The sequence below is a fragment of the Oncorhynchus mykiss genome, chromosome 19, assembly GCF_057628025.1.
Source record: "Oncorhynchus mykiss isolate SJ-2025 chromosome 19, ASM5762802v1, whole genome shotgun sequence".
Classification (NCBI taxonomy): Eukaryota; Metazoa; Chordata; class Actinopteri; order Salmoniformes; family Salmonidae; genus Oncorhynchus; species Oncorhynchus mykiss.
In genome coordinates, this window is record NC_143040.1 from 28,247,960 (window position 1) to 28,259,799 (window position 11,840).

Here is an 11,840-nt window from a genome sequence, read left to right on the forward strand (position 1 = left end):
CGGTTCTGTATTTCACTGAAAGAATAAACATCTTGTTTTCGAGATGATAGGTCATTACTATGCCCGAATCTGGAAACTAAGGTTCGTATTTCTGTGTGTTATCATGTTATAACAAAGCCTATGATTTGATAGAGCAGTCTGACTGAGCGATGGTAGGCAGCAGCAGGCTCGTAAGCATTCATTCAAACAGCACTTTCGTGCGTTTGCCAGCAGCTGTTAATGACTTCAAGCCTATCAACTCCCGAGATTAGGCTGGTTGGTGTAACCGATGTGAAATGGCTTGCTAGTTAGCGGGGTGCGTGCTAATAGCGTTTCAAACTACACTCGCTCTGAGACTTGGAGTGGTTGTTTCCCTTGCTCTACATGGGTAACACTGCTTCGAGGGTGGCTGTTGTCGTTGTGTTCCTGGTTCGAGCCCAGGTAAGAGTGAGGAGAGGGACAAAGCTATACTATTACACTGGCAATACTAAAGTGCCTATAACATCCAATAGTCAAAGGTTAATGAAATACAAATGGCATAGAGAGAAATAGTCCTATAATAACTACAACCTAAAACTTCTTACCTGGGAATATTGAAGACTCATGTTAAAAGGAACCACCAGCTTTCATATGTTCTCATGTTCTGAGCAAGGAACTTAAACGTTAGCTTTCTTACATGGCACATATTGCACTTTTACTTTCTTCTCCAACACTTTGTTTTTGCATTATTTAAACCAAATTGAACATGTTTCATTATTTATTTGAGGCTAAATTGATTTGATTGATGTATTATATTAAGTTAAAATAAATGTTCATTCAGTATTGTTGTAATTGTCATTATTACAAATTTAAAAATTGGCATAAACTTTTTTTTTGGTCATCCAATAATCGGTATCGGCGTTGAAAAATCATAATCGGTCGACCTCTAATATACACGGCTGTGATTATAATCCAAGAGAGTTCTCGTGGTAAATAATGCGGTCGGCATTTGATTGTAAGGAATTTTAGGTCAGGTGAACAAAAGAACTTGTGAGCTCCTGTATGTTGTTATGATCACACCACGCATAAGGCATACACCCCCGCCCTTCTTCTTACCAGACAGATGTTTGTTTCTGTCGGTGCAAAACCGGGTGGCTGTACCGACTCTGAGCCATGTTTCCGTGAAACAGAGAATGTTACAATCTCCGATGTCTTTCTGGAAGGCAACCCATGCTCGAATATTGTCTACCTTGTCAAGAGGCTGGACATTGGTGAGTAGTATACTCGGGAGCGGTGAGCGATGTGCCCGTCTACAGAGCCTGACCAAGAAGACTGCTCTGTCTCCCCGTCTGCAAAATGAGCAACGAAGGGGCCTAGACTTCGGCTACCGAAATTAGACTTGCCTTGAGAAAAAATGTAATGTGCACAAACAGCCGGAAACCAACAAAAACGTCACAATGTTGTCATATAATACAGTGCCTTGAGAAAGTATTCATACCCCTTGACTCCCGAGTGGCGCAGCAGTCTTAGGCACTGCATCTCAGTGCAAGAGGCATCACTACAGTCCCTGGTTTGAATCCAGGCTGTATCACATCCGGCCGGGATTGGGAGTCCCAAAGGGCGACGCACTATTGGCATAGTGTTGTCTGGGTTTGGCCGGGGTAGGCCGTCATTGTAAATAAGAATTAGTTCTTAACTGACTTGCCTAGTTAAGTAAATAAAATGTAAATACACATTTTATTGTGCTGTAGCCTGAATTCAAAATAGATTAAATAGATTGTTTTTCTCACCCATCTACACACAAAACCCTATGACAAAGTAAAAACATGATTTTAGACAGAAATATCTAATTTACAGAAGTATTCACACCCATAAGTCAATACCTTTGGCGGTGATTACAGCTGCGAGTCTTTCTGGGTAAGTCTCTAAGAGCGTTTCACACCTGGATTGTGCAACATTTGCCTATGATTTTGCGTTTTTGTTTCATCTGGCTGCCAATTCCTGATCTTCTGAGAACATAATTTGAGGAGTCGTCTGAAGTGTAAGAGGAATGGGTGCTACAGGTATTCAACAGTGCGGCGACTGGCTACTGTTCTGAACTTTGTGGTGAGCTTTCTGACGCCCAGAGCTGCTGAGGCGTCACAAGTGGGTGCTACAGAGTGGAAGAGAAGTCCAGAGGCTATAAGACTCAGGCTGGTTCCCAGACTTGCCCTCTACAAGATCATCAGCAGACTCCATCTACCGTTCTTTGGCTCCCTCTGCTCAAGCCATGAACCTCTCCATCTTCGGAGGATGCAGCTTCCAAAGACTTGGCCTCTATTGGTTGACCTGTCATGATATATTGCTTTTTTGTTTTGAAGCGCTTTGAAATTCTATGAAAACGCTTTAGAAATGTTATAAATTATTATTATTCAAAATTCCTCAAGCTTTGTCAAATTGGTTGTTGATCATTGCTAGACAACCATTTTCAGGTCTTGCCATATTTCCAAGTAGATTTAATTCAAAACTGTAACTCTGCCACTGTCTTCTTGGTAAGCAACACTAGAGTAGATTTGGCCTTGTCTGTTAGGTTATTGTCCTGCTGAAAGGTAAATTAATCTCCCATTGTCTGGTGGAAAGCAGACTGAACCAGAATTTTGCCTGTGCTTAGCTCCATTCCATAAATTGTTTTATCCTGGAAAAACTCCCCTGTCCTTAATGATGACAAGCACACCCACAACATTATGCGGCCACCACTATGCTTGAAAATATGAGGGGTGTACTCAGTAATGTGTTGTATTGGAATTGCCCCTAACAAGACAAAAAGTGAATTTCTTTGCCACATTTTTTTTTGCTGTATTACTTTATTGCCTTGTTGCAAACAGGTTGCATGTTTTGGAATAATTTTTATTCTGTACAGGCTTCCTTTTCACTATGTCAATTAGGTTAGTATTGTGGAGAAACTACAATGTTGTTGATCCATCCTCAGTTTTCTCCTATCACAGCCATTAACCTCAAGTCACCATTGGCCTTAGGGAAAATCCCTAAGCGGTTGCGTTCCTCTCATGCGACTGAGTTAGGAAGGACGCCTGTGTCTTTGTAGTGACTGGGTGTATTGATACATCATCCAAATTGTAATGAATAACTTTACCATGCTCAAAGGGACATTCAATGTCTGCTTTTTATTTATTTTTTACCCATCTACCAATAGGTGCCCTTCTTTGCGAGGCATTGGAAAACCTCCCTGGCCTTTGTGGTTGAATTTTAAATTAAATTCATGCGGAATATTCATTTTTTTTGCAAGCTAATTCCAAGCAACACTAGTGTGTAAATGATAGCGTTGCTAAAAGCAGTTAAGGTCTAGGCCAGGGATGGACACCTTTGATGGGGGTGTGGCCCACAAAAAAACCTGAATTTATCATGAGGGGCCGCAGTGGGTCTGCGTACCCACATCCATTGGTCCGCCTTCAAATGAAGGGCCGCCAATTGCCCATCCCTGGTCTAGGCTAATGTTTATATGGTAATGACTTTGTCCCTGTTATTCTATAAACTAAGAGCACTGGCATGCCATTCTTTTTATGGTAACCAAATATGATAACATACTGGGTAGAACTTATACATGGCTTTAAAATAGTGTAGACATGTTCATATTACCTATAAACGTGGCGAGCATTCCTTTCCTCGTGTCCTCTCCTCGCTTCCCACTTTGTTGAGAAGGATGTGAGGAATTGGAGAGAAATGTGAGATTCACCCACAGTATCCTTCTCTTCCTCCTCAGCTGGAAGGATGGGCAGGCAGAGGAAGAGAGTGTTGTCCGGCGAGGCTGACCCCCCTCTCACAAGGAAAGACGAGAAACCTGCCACCCTACAACGCAAGGAAAAAAAAAAAAAAAGCTTGACATCGGCAAAATCTTCATCAATATCTCCATCGGCCTCTGCATCTTCAGCCTTACCTGGTTCTTCTATGCCCTTTACATGCGTTCCTCGCTGGCCAAACGGGTGGTAACTCTCCATCACTCGCCGCCCGTCCTTGATGCCAATAGCAGCAGTGCTGAGGTGTCCCCTGAAAGGTTTTGGGGCTCCTACCGACCCCAGGTCTACTTTGGGATGAAAACCAGGAGCCCCAGATCTGTTGTCACAGGTACAAGACTGTTGTTTCTCTACATTCACCCTTAAATATTTGCTAATACTATTGACTAAAGTGTCAGCTGGAAATAACTGTGTATTTTATGTGGCAAGCGCTACTGACCTGTTTGCGAAAACACCAGAGGAACACAATGGAAATAAGTTGTATGACTTATTGTGTTATCCTCATATTATATGTGGTTTATATCAGGGTTTATGTTAGGACCCTACCGTTACTCCTTAAGGTCCAAGGATCTTATGTTATTTTCAGAGGTAGACTGGCTCTGGCGGCCAAAACTCTTATCTAAACGTGAATTGATTCTTAATTGCGATATGTTTCTAGAAACATTTTTATTTAACCTTTTTATTTAACTAGGCAAGTCCGTTAAGAACATATTCTTATTTACAATGATGGCCTACGAACAGTGGGTTAACTGCCTTGTTCAGTGGCAGAGCGACAGATTTTGACCTTGTCATCTCGGGGTGTTTGGTCTAGCAACCTTTCAGTTACTGAAACGTAAAGCCCTTTACTTTCATCTCACATCAAAATCATTTTACAAATGCAAATTATACTGTACACTTTTATCCGGCTTTATCACAGTTGCAGCCAACAGTATTTTTCGGTGACAACACGTTTCTGGTGGCCTTCCATTACACACAGGTATTCAGAGCATGCTAGATAGCTAGTTAGCACACGTGGTCCCTCTGTCTTCCGTAAACATTTGCTGTAACATGGCGGGATGACCGTTTGGAAGACTAAACCTAGCCCTATATTTTTATTTCCCAATTGGTAATTCAAGCGAGCTTCCCATTCGCCATTCAAGTGCATAGACAACTTGGCAGGCTTCAGCGCGTCACACACCGCTTTGCAATGAGCTGGAGGCAGTATGCATTTTTAAAATATATAGTTTGAAACCTTAACGTTTTGCTACATAGTATGAGGCATGTCTTACCTTGCTTCACAGTAGCCTAGCCAAAATCCAACCAAACTTGCAGGTAATTATTATTATGATTTTTTTTTTACAAAGACTTCCATATGCCATTGAAACCAAATTTCTTTCATTGTGCCTTTGGCAACGGGACAATCTTAGTCATATTGACAACCCTGGTTAGATCTCCACTCTTTCAACATTTCCAATGGATATTTTCATCTCTGTCTCATGAAACTGCTAATTGCATTAGGGAACAAACATGCGTGTGTAGCCTACTGCCCTTTGCACATTGCTGCGCGTATAATGTGAAGAAATAATATTCGATCAACATTTTAAACTTAACGTGAGCCTCATTGCTTTTTTGTGTTTTTTTGTGATTGCAGCCTGGGCCTACTGGTTGTATGAATGTGGTATCTATCGTCTCTCAACTGTCCCTGTCTGTTTGGAATAGTCTTTCTTTCTCACACAGAACGACAAGCTGACCAATAGAATATGTCCATTTTTCTATTATGGGGATAGTAGATTGACCTAGGCTAGTGATTTTGTTTTTCGTTACTCGTCTTGATGGCTGAGGAAAAGTAAATGTGGACAGTTCAAATTTTTCATCAGAATTCGGTAGGAAGGACACGCTATTGCATCCTCGAATTGCATGTTTTGTTAAAATGAATTCCCTTAAAGTAAATGCCATTTCTTTCATTCTGAGCACTGTGGGTGGACGCTCTAATCAGGTTACGCACCCAATGCATATGGATCCGGTACATTTCTTAAATGTCCCGTAAATGAAATGTCCAGAGGCACATTTTTCTAATGGAAACCCTGGATTATATACATAATGTTTAACATTTAATATTTTGGGGAATGATTTAAATAAATAATTTCTGTGTTTCCATTTCTCTACATCCCAGGGATGATGTGGATGCGCCAGTTCTCTGAGGTGGATGTGAACCTCCGGCACACATGCGAGCAGGGTGACCGGCTGCAGGGCTACGGCTGGCTGATGCATGATGGCCTCAGCTTTGGTGTGCAGGAGATCCATGACAGCGACTTTACGCTTACCACGGAGTTCGTCAAGCGGATGGGCGGTGAGCATGGAGGGGACTGGACCTGGAGGATCACAGCCAAGCAGCATGTGAGTGTGGTGGGATACATTCACACACCTTTAAACCCACCTGGCAATTAACCAGGCATATTTTGTTCTGATTATTTGTCTTACATTGAAAGACATTTGATTTTTGAAACTATTCATATTGTCTCCTGGTATTGATTTTTTTTATTTTTTATTTGAATGATACTGAGCAGAGTTTTTCTCTCCCATTTCACTAGGTTTCAAAACATTTTCTCCTTCTTATTGAACATGACCCAGTTCTTCCTTCCCCCAGAGTTCGGCTCCGGACGCGCCGGTCATCTCCCTGATGTTCTATGCTGCTGCTGACACCCAGGGTTCCCTGGAGGCCCACGTGGAGGAGAGGGCTGGGCTCCATCACTGGGTTCTCAGAGGAGCTGGGGAACTTCAAGATCACCTTCCGCAAGCCTGTTGCCGGGGAGTCCTCCAGTGCCAAATATGCCAGGTAGGTACACTCCCAAACTGCTAACGTTAGTATTTTCATACCCAAAAATCAATAGAACTCAATGAATGTACCCCAAATTAGTAACAAATGTGCCACAATATTCCCTATTAATTCATATTTAAATAATACCAAGCAATATTAAATATCTGAAGAAAATGTTCTAAGTGAAAAAATAGAAATGGCACATAATCAATCTTTTTCAATAAAATCAGTGAGCCTGTCAAGAGAGAAACATGATATGTGACAGAAATAATGTAGTATGAAACAAAGCATTGCATATTAATAAAGACACAACTGCTACAGCAATGCATTGAGAAACAAAGCAGAGATGGGATATGTCCTCAGTGTCTGCGGTGAAGATGGCCAGCCAAACTGCTGTTCTGGCTCTGATATAATGGTTCTGTTCAACGTTTTGAGGGACAAAACAGACAGACATTGATCTGTTCCAGTGGTGAGGACAAGGTCAATAGAGACTCCAATGCATAGATATCGAAGGGACAGCAACGTTTCATGAGGAGGTTGCACAATCAAGCCATAACGCAGGCTAGAAAAGAGCATTGAATAGAAGGGAGGAAGAGCAGGAACACAGCAAACAAACAAACCTATCACAAGTGTGTCTGCCATTTACTGTTTCTGCCATTTAGTGTGTCTGCCAATTCAACATAACCCATCGGTCAGTATGCTGTACTCTTTATGCCTCACCCTTGGCTGAAGTAGTATGAAATCACAGATGTAGGTTTAAGGTCATGCCACTTTCCAGGAGGCCATTGCACTCTGAAGGGTATAAAACCCTATGGGGATGGCAGGTCAAGGGTATTGGTGCCGTGCTCCAATTCTGAGAGGAAGCTTTGGCAAGACGAGAACATGAGAGATTCCTACTACCTTCAGGGTGGTTCACCTTCATCTTCTTTCCTCAGCTACAACTACCTCCAGACCTTGTCGCCAGGCTTGGATAGGCTGACGGACATCGTGAGGAACAGCTTGAACCGCAGATTCGTCTACAGCCCCCCCTCTGACGGGAAGAGGCAGTACATCGCGGTGGACACCTACAAGCCCCCACACCAGCCGAAACCAGCCGACCCCAGAAAGGAGAGCGACTTTGTCCTGCACCAGGTCACCGTCCAGGTGCCCTTCCAGATTGAGGTCCTGTTCGAGTCTGGTAGCTTCCGCAACCGTCCCAATCAGCTGTCAGCGGCGGCCATGACGGAGGAGCTGGAGGAGAGGAAGGCGGCGTTCGACGCCAAGTTTGAGAAGACGTTCGGCCTCCAGGCCAAAGGCTTGGGCCATGCCCAGGTGAAGTTCAGCAAGGCGGCGCTGAGCAACATGCTGGGTGGGATGGGTTACTTCTACGGCCAGTCGGTGGTCCAGTCGGTGTACAACGAATACCCGCTGCTCTACCCCGAGGGTGCCCTGTTAACCGCTGTGCCCTCGCGCTCCTTTTTCCCCCGGGGGTTCCTGTGGGACGAAGGCTTCCACCAGCTGCTGCTCAGCAAGTGGGACCCCCAGGTGACGCGGGAGGCCACGGCCCACTGGTTGGACCTGGTCAATATGGAGGGATGGATTCCCCGGGAGCAGATCCTGGGCGATGAGGCACGCAGCAAGGTCCCTGCCGAGTTTGTGGTGCAGCGCAATGAGAACGCCAACCCGCCCACCCTCTTCTTGGCCCTGCAGAAGCTAGTGGAGCAGCTCCAGGCCAATCCAGACTCAGAGTCCTCACGGCCCACCCTGCCCTTCCTCCGCAGGCTCTACCCCCGGCTCCAGACGTGGTTCGAGTGGTACAACACCACCCAGACAGGCCCGCTGCCCAACTCCTACCGCTGGCGGGGCCGCGACAAGGACACCAACCTCTTTCTCAATCCCAAGACTCTGACGTCCGGCCTGGATGACTACCCGCGGGCCTCGCACCCGTCAGTCGAGGAGCGCCATGTGGACCTGCACTGCTGGATGGCCCTGGCGTCAGGCACCATGACCAGCGTGGCCCGGCTGCTGGGAGAGCCACACCAGGAGTATGAGCGCACCCACCAGACGCTCAGCGACAATGCACTGCTGGACGAGCTGCACTGGTCAAACCAGCTTCGCTCTTTCAGCGACTATGGAAACCACACGCAGGCGGTGTCGCTGCAGCAGGAGAAGGTGTACGTGCCCCCGGGGCAGCCGAGGCACCAGTTTCCCGTGGCGCGCCTGGTGCGCTCGGTCCGCCGGGCCCCCAAGCCGCAGTTCGTCAATGCTTTGGGCTACATCAGCCTATTCCCCTTCCTGCTACACGTCCTGACGCCTGACTCGCCCAAGCTAGAGCACATCTTCAAAGACATGAGGGACGGGGACAAGCTGTGGACGCCCTACGGCCTTCGCTCTCTGTCCAGGGCCGACCCGCTCTACATGAAGCGTAACACGGAGCATGACGCCCCCTACTGGCGGGGCCCCATATGGATCAACATCAACTACCTGGTCGTCAGGGCCCTGCACCACTATGGCAAGACTGAGGGGCCATATCAGGAGAAGGCAGCAGCCCTCTACCAGGAACTCAGAACTAATATCATGAACAATGTTTACAGACAGTATGCAGATACTGGGTATATCTGGGAACAGTACAATGACAGCACGGGCAGTGGGCAAGGGAGCCACCCCTTCACTGGCTGGTCGGCACTAACTGTTTTGATAATGGCTGAGCAGTATTGACACTGAAAAATCTCATCTCGCTTTTTGTAAGATGTTCTCAAAAAATGTGCCATTTTTAACGTCAATAGATGTTAAGTCTATGGGCCAACTCTAATGTTCCAATTTTTCCCCTTTGGCTGTCTCAGTGAGTGTTTGTGCAAAGCCCATACCCCAAAGAACAGATGAAAGGTTATTTTTGAATACCCCATATACTTATCAATGAACTCCCCAAGTGCCGCCTGACTGAGAGAAGTCTGTTTGATGGCAGAAACCTTTTTAAGAACTATAGTAACAATAGTAGTAGTAAAGAATAGTCTTGACATAAATCATTCATACAGTATCATATCAAGACTACCGTACTAGGAAATAATGCACTTTTTCAAAGTCGATCATTCAAACTTTTTTTAGTCTCCGGGGATGCATTTTCTGTTGAACAAAATAATACCTACAATTGGTGGACCTATTGAGAAATAGTATATTCCGTCTTAACAAATATTTGATCCCTAGGGTCATTTTGTTTCGGGTTGCTTTGTCCCCTCATACAATCTCATTTAAACCCGTATAAAATTGAGAAATAAGTTTAGTTTTTTTGCCAGATGTTTTGCTGCAAACAAACGGTTTCCTGTTAATTTTATCAATGCAAAACAAGTCACAGATGTATCTCCACTGGTAGCAGATATCCTGAGTGGCACGGAATAACACGAGTAACTTCAATGCGTTGGTTTGTTACATCTTCAGTGGAAAGAACAATAAATATGTCAAAGCCTTGTGCTGATTACTTTTTATCTGTGGGAAGGATGTCATTATCGCCTTTTAGGAAGACGCTTATTTTCTCAATATGTACTGTTGTGTGGTGTTGTTACTCTAGCCTCTGATTTTGGTAACCAATCATGAAATATTAGAAATTCAATCAAAGTATATATTTTTTGTATAGTTTTATAGCAGTGCTTATTAAGATGTATTAAACTACAGCTGATAATGTACACTTCTGATAGGAGTGACCCTCCAGATCAGTAACCGGTGACTGGGTCAATTTGTCTTGCTTTGATTTCTTGCATCCTCTCTCCTAGCCAGCCTCCTTCTCAACCATACTGGACGAGATGGTCCCCTTCCCTGGGAGCTCCTCCTTCGATGGGTTTTAAGAAAGGCGAGGAGAGATGATGCGAGGAATTGAGGAAAGATGAATTGAGAAAGAGCCACTGTCAGAGCCTGATCCTGGTCCTTTGTCAGACTGCGACACGCGAAGGACAGCCGCTGACGTCAATCCGCCGAGAGTCATTGTTTCTACGGCGCCCGGTTACCATGGCGAGGCATCGTTGTGAAGGGGCCCAATGCTGAATTGGATAAAATGGAGAGGCTCGGAGTGCATCGCCAGTGTCAACTTCTTTTCAAGCGTTGACATGCAGAGAGTCGAGACGCATACAAACAAGACAAGAGCATAGTGTTCAGTTCAGATCTTTATTAACACAGCAGTGTGTGTACACCATTACAGAGGGCCTGGCTCCTGAATGCACTGATGTTGGTTTACAGCTTCCGCGTGACCCTGGGACCGAAATCTTTCTGGCTTTCATGTTATTACAGCCTTTTGAATAGATGTGTAGTTCAAGGTCTGTCTTGTCACAGTCAGGTTTGCAGTTCTATAAATAGGCCAATGCTCAGGAGGAAGCAGCGCGGGCTTGTAGCTAGTTAGAGAATGACTGTAAAAGGTGAAAAACCTAGCAATGCAACATTCAGTATTTATCTTTAAACTATCATCACCAACATAAAGTAGACATCTTTTATGTATTGATGTAATTTGCCTCACTTTTGGGAAATAGGCAACTGGAAATGTTTTATTAAAAAACATAAGCACAACTGCTGTTGTCTTTATTTCACATTCTGCCAATGGTGAGTTGTCCTTTTTATTGATCTACAGAGACATTCATTGTTCATTGTCGTTAGCCCACAACAGTTCCAATGTAGAATCGGTTTCCAAATTTCCTGTAACATTCCCCCGACTCCTGAAATCTTCCAAATGTAATTTCTCATCTAGAAACCCTGGGAATTTTAGCAACCAACAGTTGAGTGTGGAAGTGATAGCTCACTCTGTTGTCCAGTAGGGAGGGTTGATGTTTATTTTTTACCTTTATTTAACTAGATAAGTCAGTTAAGAACAAATTCTTATTTTCAATGGCAGCCTAGGAACAGTGGGTACCTTGTTCAGGGGCAGAATGACAGATTTAACCTTGTCAGCTCAGGGATTCGATCTTGCAACCTTTCGGTTACTAATCCAACATTCTAACCACTAGGCTACCTGCCGCTCTGGTGTGTCAGAGGCTCCACAGGAGAGGCCGCAAGTACAGAGGGTTTAGCACAGTGGTGTTCAGACTTTTTCAGCGGAGCACAGTGGTAACCCAATTTTTTTTTTTCCCTCATGAATTTGTTGCGACCCCACCGCCACCCCAAATGACACGTCCTTAAATTAGCTAAATTTAGATTTTTATGTCAACAAATAACCTTCAATTCATTGCATTTTCATCTCTTATCAAAGTGAAAAGAAACTAATAAGTACATTTACTCAATAACATTGTATCTTTCAAATTATCTTTCTAAAAAACATATCTATATTGTCCCATACAATA

General features: G+C 44.4%; 1 protein-coding gene across 1 annotated transcript; it reads left to right on the forward strand.

The window, feature by feature from the left end:
- The first annotated feature begins 3,721 nt into the window (after positions 1-3,721).
- On the forward strand, positions 3,722-11,073 carry LOC110497521 (mannosyl-oligosaccharide glucosidase-like). The gene is given in 6 exon segments (XM_090210722.1): positions 3,722-3,816; positions 3,819-4,077; positions 5,899-6,122; positions 6,373-6,461; positions 6,463-6,561; positions 7,479-11,073. Coding segments are annotated over 6 exon segments (2,526 nt in total). The 5' UTR covers positions 3,722-3,723; the 3' UTR covers positions 9,241-11,073.
- The last annotated feature ends 767 nt before the right edge of the window (positions 11,074-11,840 follow it).